The sequence below is a fragment of the Scardinius erythrophthalmus genome (genome assembly GCF_964197995.2).
Source record: "Scardinius erythrophthalmus genome assembly, chromosome: 5".
Taxonomy (NCBI): Eukaryota; Metazoa; Chordata; class Actinopteri; order Cypriniformes; family Leuciscidae; genus Scardinius; species Scardinius erythrophthalmus.
Genome location: NC_138225.1, coordinates 53,102,495 through 53,116,887, shown reverse-complemented (window position 1 = coordinate 53,116,887; position 14,393 = coordinate 53,102,495). Strand labels below are relative to the sequence as shown.

The following is a 14,393-nucleotide window of genomic DNA, read 5'->3' as shown; positions in this document are numbered from 1 at the left end:
AACACATGAATCAACGCGATTCATTTCAAAACACTGACGCGAGGGAAGTCACTTACATACAACCTACTTAAACTTGAAATTAATTTAATTTAACTATGATGAGTAAGAGACAAGGGACAGTGGCAGACATCAGGCATTATTTTGGGGGTAAAAGAACAGTAAGTAGGACATATAACAATTAAGAGACAGGTAATTAAGGTATGAGTGCTGATATATGTAACAAAATGTTAAAGGCGATTTATCATTTTGTGCAATTTCATTCTTAATGTCTTAACAAGAGGGAATCTGCACTAATATTCAGGGAATTTTGCATATAGATTAGTGGTTATATATATGTGTTGAAAAAGCAAGTATCAGACAAATACGACAAGCCTGTTGAAGACAAGCAAGAAAAGACTGCATAATACGAAAGGAAACCAATGGCTAAACAAATAAATGAACATGCTAATACATAAAGCAATATGGATGAACATATATATATATATATCCACATACACACATATATACACACATATACATACACACATACATACAGTGGGAAGAACAAGTAGCCTATTTGATACACTGCCGATTTTGAGGTTTTCCTACTTACAAAGCATGTAGAGGTCTGAAATGTTTATCATAGGTACTCTTCAACTGTGAGTGACGGAATCTAAAACAGAAATCCAGAAAATCATTTTGTATGATTTTTAAATAATTAATTTGCATTTTATTGCATGACATAAGTATTTGATCACGTACCAACCGGTAAGAATTCCGGCTCTCACAGACCTGTTAGTTTTTCTTTAAGAAGCCCTCCTGTTCTCCACTTATTACCTGTATTAACTTCACCTGTTTGAACTCGTTACCTGTATAAAAGACACCTGTCCACACACTCAATCAAACAGAATCCAACCTCTCCACAATGGCCAAGACCAGAGAGCTGTGTAAGGACATCAGGGATAAAATTGTAGACCTGCACAAGGCTGGGATGGGCTACAGGACAACAGGCAAGCAGCTTGGTGAGAAGGCAACAACTGTTGACGCAATTATTAGAAAATGGAAGAAGTTCAAGATGATGGTCAATCTCCCTCGGCCTGGGGCACCATGCAAGATCTCACCTCGTGGGGCATCAATGATCATGAGGAAGGTGAGGTATCAGCCCAGAACTACACGGCAGGACCTGGTCAATGACCTGAAGAGAGCTGGACCACAGTCTCAAAGAAAACCATTAGTAACACACTACGCCGTCATGGATTAAAATCCTGCAGCGCACGCAAGGTCCCCCTGCTCAAGCCAGCGCATGTCCAGGCCCGTCTGAAGTTTGCCAATGACCATCTGGATGATCCAGAGGAGGAATGGGAGAAGGTCATTTTTCTCTGATGAGACAAAAATAGAGCTTTTTGGTCTAAACTCCACTCGCCGTGTTTGGAGGAAGAAGAAGGATGAGTGCAACCCCAAGAACACCATCCCAACCGTGAAGCATGGAGGTGGAAACATCATTCTTTGGGGATGCTTTTCTGCAAAGGGGACAGGATGACTGCACCGTATTGAAAGGAGGATGGATGGGGCCATGTATCGCGAGATCTTGGCCAACAACCTCCTTCCCTCAGTAAGAGCATTGAAGATGGGTCGTGGCTGGGTCTTCCAGCATGACAACGACCCGAAACACACAGCCAGGGCAACTAAGGAGTGTCTCCGTAAGAAGCATCTCAAGGTCCTGGAGTGGCCTAGCCAGTCTGCAGACCTGAACCCAATAGAAAATCTTTGGAGGGAGCTGAAAGTCCGTATTGCCCAGTGACAGCCCCGAAACCTGAAGGATCTGGAGAAGGTCTGTATGGAGGAGTGGGCCAAAATCCCTGCTGCAGTGTGTGCAAACCTGGTCAAGAACTACAGGAAATGTATGATCTCTGTAATTGCAAACAAAGGTTTCTGTACCAAATATCAAGTTCTGCTTTTCTGATGTATCAAATACTTTTGACATGCAATAAAATGCAAATTAATTACTTAAAAATTCTACAATGTGGTTTTCTGGATTTTTGTTTTAGATTCCAACACTCACAGTTGAAGAGTACCTATGATAAAAATTACAGACTTCTACATGCTTTGTAAGTGGGAAAACCTGCAAAATCGGCAGTGTAACAAATACTTGTTCTCCCCACTGTACATACTTACATGCATACACACATACACATCTACATACATATATATACACAGTACATCTCTTCTGATCGTGTCTGTTGCTGTAGTCACTTCACAACTGATGTCTTCTTGCAGTCTTGATTCTGACTCGACAAAGCTGAAGTGCATTAACCTCTGACCTGATTTGCTTGATTCCTTTACTAGTTTATCTCACACTTTGTGTTCTCCTTGTGTTAACACACTGGAAGCAGCTGTTGCTGACACAGCACTGATTCATTCAGACACCTCAGATATAGCATGTGTAGCAGTGTACTCGCAGTTCTCGCAGCCTGGTGATAAAGTTATGCCTCTTCTGCTGTAATGAATGAAAGCAGACGCACGCATGGACATGGTGTTCCTGCCTGCCGAACCCCTGGCAAGGAGTGCGTGTTCACCAACAGGGGTTAGCTGAGGTAATGTCTGTCCTGCCAGGCTGTACTCGAGCACAGCTGGGGTATCGGCTTGGCTATGAATACAGAGAGGAAGATGCTCATATGTGGAGCACACAAAGACCTGGAAAAGATCACATCAGAAGGTCAGATGTGTCTTTGCTGGCTTGCAGGGCCGGAATTGTTGCAAGAAGTTCAATACTGCACCACAAAATCCTTATGTGGAGTGTGTCAGTCTCAAACATGTGTATATAAATATACTGTAACGGACCGAAAATATGTAGTGTAACACTGTACACTTTTTTTTCATATTCTATTGTGCTAAAGGAGAGCGGTGACAATGCTGATAGTGTCAATCCTGATCAACAGCTATTCTGTTTAGATTTCTCTTAGACTATTGGTTGTCTAAAACCATGTTAATAATTGCAGTTTCTTGCTCTTTGAATTATCACTGGGACTGCAAAAATGTACCTATGCAAATTATTTCACTGCAGATTCCAGGAGAAATGAACACTAGAGGCAGTAAAACACCAACAACTTTTGCTCCTTTTCACACAAATCATGAATACATGGGCAGATCATCGGGTTAATAAAGACTTAAAATCACAAATGATTTACTTTTAGCTTCTGACCAAGGCTGTATCTCAATACTAGTTTTACTTGATCTTAGTGCTGTGTTCGATACTATAGATCACACAAAACTCTTAGATCGACTACAAAATTATACTGCTGTTCAAGGACAAGCATTAAGCTGGTTCTGACCGCTACCATTTTGTCTATTTAAATGGAGAAAAATCGAAGATAACGTCAGTAAACTATGGAGTTCCGCAGGGATCTGTGTTTGGCCCTCTATTATTCTCAATATATATGATGCCACTTGGAAATATTATAAGGAAACATGGAATTAGTTTCCATTGTTATGCTGATGACACTCAAATCTATATTTCAACACGGCCGAATGAAAACGCTAAATTATCCAAATTGACAGAGTGTGTTAAAATATAAAAGATTGGATGACGCATAATTTTCTTTTATTAAATCCAGACAAGACAGAGGTACTACTTATCGGTTCAAAAAACCTCCCACAAAACCTCTCACAATACAGTTTTAACATAGTAGGATGTCCTGTTACAGTAAAAGACCTGGGTGTTATACTAGATTGCAACCTGTCTTTTGAAAATCATATTTCATATGTTACAAGAACAGCCTTTTTCCACCTTAGAAACATTGCTAAGCTACGTAATATGCTATCAGTTTCTGATGCAGAAAAGTTAGTTCATGCATTCATGACCTCGAGACTAGATTACTGTAATGCTTTATTAGCTGGTTGTCCTGCATCCTCAATAAACAAGCTACAGTTAGTCCAAAATGCAGCCGCTAGAGTTCTTGCTAGATCAATAAAATATGATCATATAACACAGATTTTATCATCACTACATTGGTTACCTATAAAGTTCCGTATTAAGGCCTCATTATACTTCTGCTTCGGACCTACGCCGGAGCCTATACGCCGTAGGCAACGTGTTGGTTTTAATTTATACTTCTGTGTCGTTGTCCGCGTTGACGCGCTGCACGCGCACCTAGGGAGCATGTGGAACCCCGAGGGAGGGATTCTGGCAGACCAATCACCGCGCTTGTGTCCGCGTAGAATTGACGCGTTGTTACATTTTTGGAGAGGTGCACGTCAGGGTACGCTGTAGGGTACGCGCGCTACACACAGCCTACGACGTAGCTACGGCGGCAGTTCGACGCAGATATAAAACAGGCTTTAATTACAAGGTATTGCTACTGACTTATAAAGCCCTAAACGGCTTAGCTCAAGTCTATTTAACAGATCTTCTATCGCCCTATAATCCATTGCGCTCTTTAAGATCACTAAATATCCAGATCCACCAAAGGAGGGAGAGCATTTTCACATTTAGTTCCAAAACTCTGGAATAACCTTCTTGATACTGTTCGTTGCTCAGACTCGCTCTCCCAGTTTAAAACTAGATTAAAGACGCATCTCTTCAGCCAGGCATTCATGTAATATTTTTAATCTTACAGTTCAAACTACAATCCGGCCTCTAGTTCATAAACGCCAGAGGAGAACTGGCCCCCGACTTTTTTTTTTCTCCATTAGGTCACCTGATGGAGTTTCAGGTCACCATTAGGTCACCTGATGCATTTTTTTTTCGGTTCCTTGCCACTGTTGCCTTTGGCTTGCTCAGTTGGGGATATTTTGGGAATATTTAATTTAATTTTATCAATCAATAAATTCCACTAGAAACAAACCTTGTTGTATTATTTTAATTTAATACTGTGAAGCTGCTTTGATACAATCTGTATTGTGAAAAGCGCTATACAAATATACTTGACTTGACTTGACTTAACTTGACTTATTTTCGTGCTACAAGCTCAAAACACTTTTATCATAGTGCATGATTTGTAAACTAATATATTTTAATGATTCCATCAGATAATCAGCTCCATATGTCTATGTCTTTTATGCACTACTTATGTAGTAAACTTGCTCTGAAGCTCACCTGGTACAGCACTGCACTCGTGATGTGAAGCGCTCAAGCTAAAACTGCTTGGTTGCTTCAGCAAATGTGTTTTTTCTCACGTTTGCTTTTGAACATGATTCATTTTTAATTAGTTTATGATATGGACATCCAAGCAACAACCCAGAGCACCCTAGCAACACCTTGGAAACCACATAGCAACATCATGACGGTGAGTTTTGGATGGGCTATCGTCATTAACTCTTTCCCCGCCACTGTTATATGGTAGGGGAAGCAAAAACAAGCGATAAAAGCATTTCTTATGCATGTTGTAGTCTTTGGGGGAAAATTAGATTTTCTTGAATTTCTTGTAAAAAAAAAATATATATAAAAAAAAAAAATATATATATATATATATATATATATATTTATTTTTTTTTTACAAGAAATTCAAGAAAATTAGATTTTTATGTTTATAGAATTTTATATTAATATATAATATGTATTAATATATTTTTATATTTTATATTTATATTTTATTAATATATTAACGAAACCTATAATAATATATTAATGACGCTAAAAAACACTGGGAAGCTCTACAAATCTAGTATTTTTGTATTGTCTGAGCAGCCTCAAACATAACCTTATAAACATACAAATTTAATAAAATGCATTAGGGTTTTTATTTGATTATATGTCATTGTTATTTATTTATTTAAGTTAAAAAGTGCATTTTACAATGTTTAATTGCAGTTTGATTCCATGACATAATTTAAGAATATAAAATAAACACCTTTTAAAACTGCATGTTAAAAATGTAAAAGTGCTTGAGCAAGCGCAAACAAGGCTTTAATGTGCATGCAACTAGGGAAATAAAATGTGTTCATTTTACAAATGAAAACACAAATCATATGATACTACTACAGTACAACTCTTAATCTTGGCAGGAATCGTTCTATAAATCTAGCAGAACTACACCGGACATGTACTCATATTTGATTCAGAAAAGAGAAAAAACAACAACACAAAAGCGTGGTCTTTGTTCAAGAGCAGCCGGCTCTGTCTTCAGGCTCTTAAATTGTATAAACACGAGCTGTTATGATTTTACCGTATGTGTGGCCCTGGCCTGAATTATATGGAGACTTGGGAAGAATTTATGGAACATATCTGCAGTTATGTTCCGTTTGTTTGAACCCGTGCACCCAGAAGAGGCCACCTGTTTTACGTTAAACGTTAATTGTACCGAAAGCATTGCGTTGCGATGCCATTCACACAAGCCGGAGCTTCTCCCCAGCATGGGCCGAGATTAGCTAAGTGTATAAAAACTATAATAGTATATAAATGATAAAAAAAAAAAAAAAAAAAAAACGGTAACACTTTACAATACGGTTCATTAGTTAACATTATTTAACTACCTTAGATAACACACTGAAAAAAATGATTAGTTGAATTTACAAAAAAAAAATATTGTAAGTGGTTGCACACAATTGATTTTAGATACATTTAAACAAATGCATTAAGTTGAACTAAAATTTATTAAGTTAACTTAACTTAATGCATTTGTTTAAATGTAGCTAAAATCAATTGTGTGCAACCACTTGCGATATTTTTTTTAATTAAATTCAATGAATCATTTTTTTCAGTGCATGAACTAAGAATGAACAATCTTTCTACAGCATTTAATAATATTAATTTCAACATTTACTTATATGTTATTTAAATCAAAGGTTGTATTTGTTAACAATGCACTGTGAACGAATATGAACAAACAATGAACAGATGGATAACATTGTATTCATGTATTGCTCATGTTAGTAAATACATTAACTAATGTTAACTAATGCACCTTATCGTAAAGTGTTACCAAAATAACTCTACAAATCACTTCCATTTAATATCACCGCCTTGCACGCATTTTAAAATCACGCTAAATATGAACTCAAGCCAGGCGGGGACACCATGTGAGACCTGTTCAGTTTGTTTCCTCGCACTATTAGCAGTGACAAGAGGTCAAGAAGTGCTTAAGATTGACTATCTATATTACGCCGCCTGGCCCTCGGTCCATTTCCCTCACATTGACACAAATATGCGAGGAATGCTCGAGCGGAGCCAGATTTCGCAGGCCCCCTGACAGCTTCGAGTCGAGAGAATGTGCAAAAGAGAAGGGAAAGTGGAGGCTTTGATAGGTACGACAGAGAGAAAACTCGGTTTGATGTTTGATGTTTCTGCATGAGGTTTGGCTGGAAACGCTATCTTTGTATGTTTTGATAATCAGAATAAATCAATGGGCCAGTCCGTGACTGGGAATCAGGAAAGCGGCCACCCGTGGGCTGTTTCAGGGGTTTGCTAGTAATTATCACATACTCCAACAATCCTAAAGGGGAAAAACAGTCAAAAGAAGTCAACAAGCCTCCGAAAGGAAATCCATGCCCACGTCCCAAATGATCAGCCACATCTGCTTTCGTACTCACGACCCGGACAAATTACTGTAGAACTGAAACGCTCGTGCTATATCTGACACGACTTGTATTTACACAGTGGAACGATTACCGTTCAGACTGAGAATCCGCTAGGAGATCTGACATTGAGTTTTTTTCTGAACCGTGGAACCTCAATGTAAATCTCAGGTCTTCGATGCACGTGTTCGGCATGTAAACCTCTCTGCCGCTACTCTTCCGTTCACTGCACACAGCTCTCACGGATCCCATGGGCTCGTGTGCGTGGACATCAAACTTGCATGGCTTGCATGTTGCTGGATGCGATGTGGGCAGGTGTCAGGAGGTTTGACACAGGCCGTCCTCCATATGGTGCCAACTGAAAATGCCTGGGCCCGTATTCATAAAAAATCTTAATGCAAAGAGTAGCTCCTAGTGACAAAATTCGAAGAAATGTGGGCGTTTACTCTTAAAATTAAAGAAAAATCCTAGGAAAGAAAAAAGTTATTCAGAAAGCATCTTAACCCTTAAAAAAAGACTTGAGGTCAAAATTGTTAGGAGTACGGACGAGGACTTTTAAGAGTCTTAAGAGTTTCTTTAGCAGAGGAGAAAATGGCAGAAAGACGAAGGAGAAGAAATGTGTTGCAGACAATGGATGACAGTGAGATCATGTTTGTGACAGATCTTATTAGAGACACGCTAACATCTCCGACACAGCGCAGAAATGCCATAGCGCCGGAAATTAAAGTAATCACTACATTAAGATATTTGGCAACTGGGAAAATGCAAATGATTTGGGTCTGTCACAACCTTCTGTAAGCAGAGCGATCACACACACAATTGCAGCACTTTCAGAACCTCTTATTGTGTCGCAGTTCATTTCGTTTCCACTGGACATTCCCACCTTGCAGGCTCAAAAAACTGCATTTATGAATATAGCAGGCTTTCCTGGTGCGCACAGTCAGGGGGAATGAACCGTTAATAATTTGCGCTGCTTCTTGCCCACGTCTGCTTCTTGCCCCGTGCTCTGACACCCGGCCCGCATTTTCCTTTACGGATGGCCTTGTGTCCATCCACTAACTGGGCTAACAGTAAACACTGTTCCTCTGTCCAGTCGGGCTTTCTCACCCTTCTTGGTTTTGATTCCATGTTTGCTACATTAAAACCAACATTCAAACCACCACTTAAATAGGCATGCCAGCAATCAGTGTAATTGGAAAGAGTGGAACAATTTTTATCATTCTAAGCCAATCAAATAACAGCATGGTAAATAAAATAAAAAGGATTTATATACACATATATAATGTGTGTGTGTGTGTGTGTGTGTGTGTGTGTGTGTGTGTGTGTGTGTGTGTGTGTGTGTGTGTGTGTGTGTGTGTGTGTGTGTGTGTGTGTGTGTGTGTGTGTGTGTGTGTATGTGTGTGTGAGAAGTGAAGGCTTAAGGCCCGTTCACACCAAGGACGATAACTATAAAGATAACGATAAAGATATAATTCTAAAAATCGTTCTCCATATTAAAGAATAACAGAGTTCACACCACAACTATAACGATAAAGATATGAAGAACGATATCGTTGGGATCACTTTCAGAACGATTTTTTTTTCAGCTGTCAAACGATAAAACACTGACAGTCAATCAGAATCCATTCTAATTTAAAGGTCTCGCGCATTTAAAATGGGGCGCGCACGCGCGTGCTTAGAATAAAAAGACCGTTATCGTTCGTTGGTGTGGACGCATATATAGTTATCTTTGTCGTTATCTTTATAGTTATCGTGCTTGGTGTGAACGGGCCTTTAGAATAGACCCTATACTATTTTTTTTCCTTCTTGGACAACCAGCCAATCACAGTCTTCAAAAGATTGTGTCATACATAGCAACGGGGTCAACCCCGCCTCCTCACTAAGATGAAAGCTTTTGTCTTTTCCTTACTCAGAGTTGCTCTCAGATCGGTCCCGAATCGCTCTTAAGCTAAGACAATAACGTAAAAGTTTTTTTACGCTAAATTAAGAGTTTTCTGAGAGGATTCTTAGAATCTTTATGAATACGGCCCTGGCATTCTAAAATACTTATGTTACCTAACTTAACGTTCTTGTGACTTCATGCATGGCAATGTCCCATTGAAGTATTACTAGCTGTCATTGGGCTAGTAAAATGACCCAAGCTACGTGGTCTTAAAGGAATATTTGGTTACACTTTATTTTAAGGTGTCATTGTTACAGTGTAATTATATATTTAAGTACAGAGTAATATTAAGCAACTACATGTACTTACTCTAGGGTTAGGGTAGGAGTAGGATTTGGTTGAGGGTTAGTTGCATGTAATTATGCATTATTTACTGTTATTACTATGGTAAGTACATGTAACATACTTAACAAGGACACTGTAAAATAAAGTGTTACCGAATATTTCACCTTTAAATTAAAATAATGTCATAATTTACTCACCCTGGTGTTGTTCAAATGCCATACGGCCTTCTTTCTTTTTCCACTAAAGAAAATTATTTAAAAAAAATGTCATCTTAAAAAATGGCCCACACTACATGGTCTTAAAGGAATATTTCACTCTTAAATGAAAATAAAGTCATAATTTACTCACCCTGGTGTTGTTCAAATGCCATACGGTATGTCCAAATACCAAATGATGTCATTCTAAAAAATATGCAAAAGTATCACAGAATGATTCCATGTGATAAGTGTCGTATTTTGCAAGTGTTCTGGATTAATATGATAGGGTTTGGTGAAAAACAAACCCAAATTTAATGTATTATTGAAGGAAAATCCTGACTTTGGCCGTTGATCTTCTGTGCGCGTTCATGAGACTTTATTAGCACACAAGTTGTGAGAAATCAAGATTAATAAAAACACAACATGAAATATAATCCATGTACATAATTCTCCATAATATATAATAATAAATATGATATATATAATAATCTCCATATAATCCATAATTCTCTGAGGTGAATATATCCGTTGTATTCGTCCAACCGAAGTTATCGCGCTCACATCTTGTCATCTGACAACCGGAGTTCTGGTCCGGGGATATCCAACTTTTTGGTGATTTCAAGGCGTTGTATTCCATGTCACAGGTACATGTTATCAATTCATATTACTCAGTACTTCAATTTTTAATTACACTGTAACAAGGACACCTTAAAATAAAGTGTTACCCTCTGCAATGTTTAGCATAGCCTACATACAGTACACAGGACAACATTAAAGATGATATGGAATTAATGAAACAGTTAATCAATTATCAAAATAATCTTTGCTTCCAGAGAACATTTTGAAATGTGTTTATGTACGAGTGCTCCAGATTATTCCTCGCTTCACTGATCTCAACTAGCTTTGTTTTTAAGGCATGCAGTCTAAAATTTTGCAACATGTTTTTTTTGCAAATGTTTTGTGATTTGTGTTTAGTTTTTTTTTCCCTTGTGATGTTAGATAAGTTTAGTTTTTTAGTTGCAGCCCTACAGCAGTCTATATTTTCCTGTCATTACGACCTCCCTCGACCTTTTGCTGGAATATTTCCTATGCTTTGTTTTGATGGTCGGCTTCAAGCGAAGCGTAGGAGAAACATTGTATCATGTTGAACACGAGCAGCGTGGGCCTCCTGGACGAGAGGAAACTATGCATGAATTTCAGGGCATTCCATCACTGGGATTATTCAACACGGATCTTTTGCGGTCGTGTGTGGAGTTGCCATGCCATTGTTTTCCATTTCATGAATGTCAAGTTTGCAAATTATACAGAACATGGGGGCCACAAAGTGAAAGCAATGGGTTTTGAGACCTTATAAAAAGACGTCTTGGCTTGGGCTCTCTTGAGGTGTTGGAATGTGAGCGGGAAGCTTCCCTTATATGCAATGTGCTTTTCTGGGAAAATGGCTAAATCATTGGTTCGTTCAGTCCCCCTTTTCTAGACCTTCCCTCCGTTGCCCATTTTTTACGGTTCCCTCGGGACGCACAACCCAGACACGTTCTGCCGTTTTGATATGTATTTTGGAACGTGTTAAAAACTGATGTGAGCCTACGACGCATGTTCGTCTAGCTCCAGAGTTGCTAAAACTGGAGGTGTCAAATGTTGTTTTTACTGCTTGCTCTTTTCTTGTCAGCTTTGCCTCTTAGGTCGTGCTGGAAACTGGGTTTAGCAACTGCCTGTGTGTTATTTTCCTGAAAGCTGACTTGAATGTTTTCTGGAAACTGCTATTTGCAGGAAAATGGCATGCACTACTTACATGTCTTTTGTTTTCAGGTCTAATGTATGCAATGCTTTGATTTCTTGCAGGACTATAGGGACAGTTAATCAAAAAATGAACATGCATCATGATTTTTTATTTACTGATTTTCAAAAACATAGGCGAATGTTTGGGGAGAATATTCACACTTCTTGTTTCTTAAAATGAAAATTAAAACTGAAAATATAAACTAATGTAAAAACGACAATAGTATATCAATGATACTACAATAACACGGGTCACAGTTCTCGGCAGGCTTAAACTTGCCATGGTAACAGCACAAGAAAAATAAAGGTCTTATTAAGACGAGTTTGCAAATTATATATTTTTCACCCATATCAGTGATATCATTATCGGTGGTGATATTTCATTTCACCGATATTTTTTCACCCATGTCGCACACCCCTTTTATTATTACCAACAGAATAAAAACAAATATCCTAGAAAATATCGAGATCTGATTTGTTCACCCATGTCGCACACCCCTTTTATTATTATCAACAGAATTAAAACAAAATCTTAGAAAATATCGAGATCTAATTTTTTCACTCATGTCGCACACCCCTTTTTTTCTAGCTGTGGTCACTATTAACTCTTTCACCGCCAGTGTTTTTTTTTTAAAGAAAAAAAAATTGCCAGCCACCGCCAGCATATTTGATCATTTTCACAAAAATGTCATGTCTTAGGTGTGAATATTTTGTTGTATGAATATCTGAACATGCATTACACTAAAAGATAGAACAGACACTGTGCTTTAAAAAAAATGATTCTAGCTTCACAAATTCTTTTTTTATTCACATTTGTGAATGTGAAGCAAAATTTTGAACAGAAAGCTGTTTAAAATGTTGTTTTTGTCAAAGACTTCATCCAGATCAAATTCATCAGTTTTGATGTTTAATGGTTAATGATCGCGTTATTTTATCAACGATTCTAACGCTTGTTTCTGCGGCTTCTTCACTTGTTTTGGATTGTGGTAATTAAGTTGTGGTAACAGGTCTCCTGAATTATGTTAGAGTGAGTGCTGAATTGTCATTTTTGGATGAACTAGTCCTATATTAACGTGAATGTCCCTCTGTGTTTTTCAGGAGAGGTTCTAAGCCTCATGGACGATCTTTTCTCGGGTCTGGGCTCCTCGTGTGTGGTAGCAGGACGGCGAAGCGGAGAACATCCTCACAGCATCATCTACTCTCTCGTCTTCAAGTGCCTGGAGCCCGACAGCCTTTATAGGTAAGAGCCACAGCAAGCAACTAAGATTGATTAAGTCCTCTAGCTCTTCATTTCAATGTGAACTTCTTATACTTCCTTCAGTATATTGTGAATACACTATATTGTCTTGGCGGTGTAAAACTGTGTTTTTAAAGGATTAGTTCACCTCAAAATGAAAATTTCCTGATAATTTACCTACCCCAATGCCATTCAAGATGTTCATGTCTTTCTTTCTTCAGTGGAAAAGAAATCAAGTTTTTTGAGGAAAACATTTCAGGATTTTTCGCCCTTCCCTACCTTTTTGAACCGGAGTACACAGACAAATAACTTAGATAGATGACATAACGCTTGACCTTTCCAACGTGATGACGTTGCAGACCAGCACAAGACGAACAATTGTGGTTAAAAAGTATATACATTTTTATTTTAATTAAATTTTTATTTTTATTTTAGAAAATGACCGATCATTTTGACCGAAAATGACCGATCGTTTCACTAGTTAAGACCCTATTCCTCAGCTCTTAGATTATAAAATTTGTCGAGACAAACTTTTAGTTGGCTTGATAAAGTTTGATCCAGAAAGTTTGAAGTTTAAAGTAGTTTGAAGATTAAAGTAGTTTGAAGATTAAAGTAGTTTGAAGTTTAATTTAGTTTGAAATCTAATTTAGTTTAAAGTTTAAATTAGTTTAAAGTTTAATGTAGTTTAAAGTTTTCTAAGTTAAATTCAATAAATTAAAAATTGATTATTTTTTAATTAAATCAGCAGAGCCCTTTGAATCTGCATTGATTTGGACTTCAACAATTTGGTTGCCACTGAAGTCCATTGTGTGGAGAAAAATCCTGAAATGTTTTCCTCAAATTTCTTTTCCACTGAAGAAAGAAAGACATGAACATCTTGGATGGCATTGGGGTGAGTAAATTATCAGGAAATTTTCCTTTTGAGGTGAACTAATCCTTTAAGGACAACATGCAGCAAAGTAACATTCTTTAGCCATGATCATATTTTAGGGTTACACTTTATTTTGATGGTCCACTTTAGACATTCTACTGACTATAAACCTGAACTCGTATCGAACTATGACCCCCAAACAGAGGTACGTACCAAACCGTGACTTTTGTGTTCTGTTACACCCCTACTTTATTTTGATGCTCCCTAACAGATATTCTACTAACTATAAGTAACTTTGCAGCTACATGTCAACTAACTCTCATTAGAGTATTAGTGGACTAGTAGACTGTTAGGTTAGGGTTTGGGTTTGTAGAATAAGTTGACATGTAGTTGTGAAGTTACTTACAGTATAGTCAGTAGAATATCTGTTGGGGAGCATCAAAATAAAGTAGGGGTGAAATCCCCAATGCTATGCTTCTTTTCATTTATTTTCTTCCATGAGGAGACGGCGAGTGAAGCGGCACCTGAGGCGTTCCCGTTTCCATGACACGCATAATTCCCCAACTTCCACAATACAATTCGACACAATGC

The 14,393-nt window shown here is 37.9% G+C and overlaps 1 protein-coding gene across 1 annotated transcript in view; it reads left to right on the top strand.

Moving 5' to 3' along the window:
• The window catches only part of astn2 (astrotactin 2), a 455,595-nt gene that overhangs the window by 425,952 nt on the left and 15,250 nt on the right, over positions 1–14,393 (top strand). Inside the window, exon 20 of the mRNA XM_081365202.1 lies at positions 12,793–12,934. Coding sequence (XP_081221328.1) covers positions 12,793–12,934 — 142 coding nt within the window. The remainder of the gene's footprint in view (positions 1–12,792; positions 12,935–14,393) is intronic.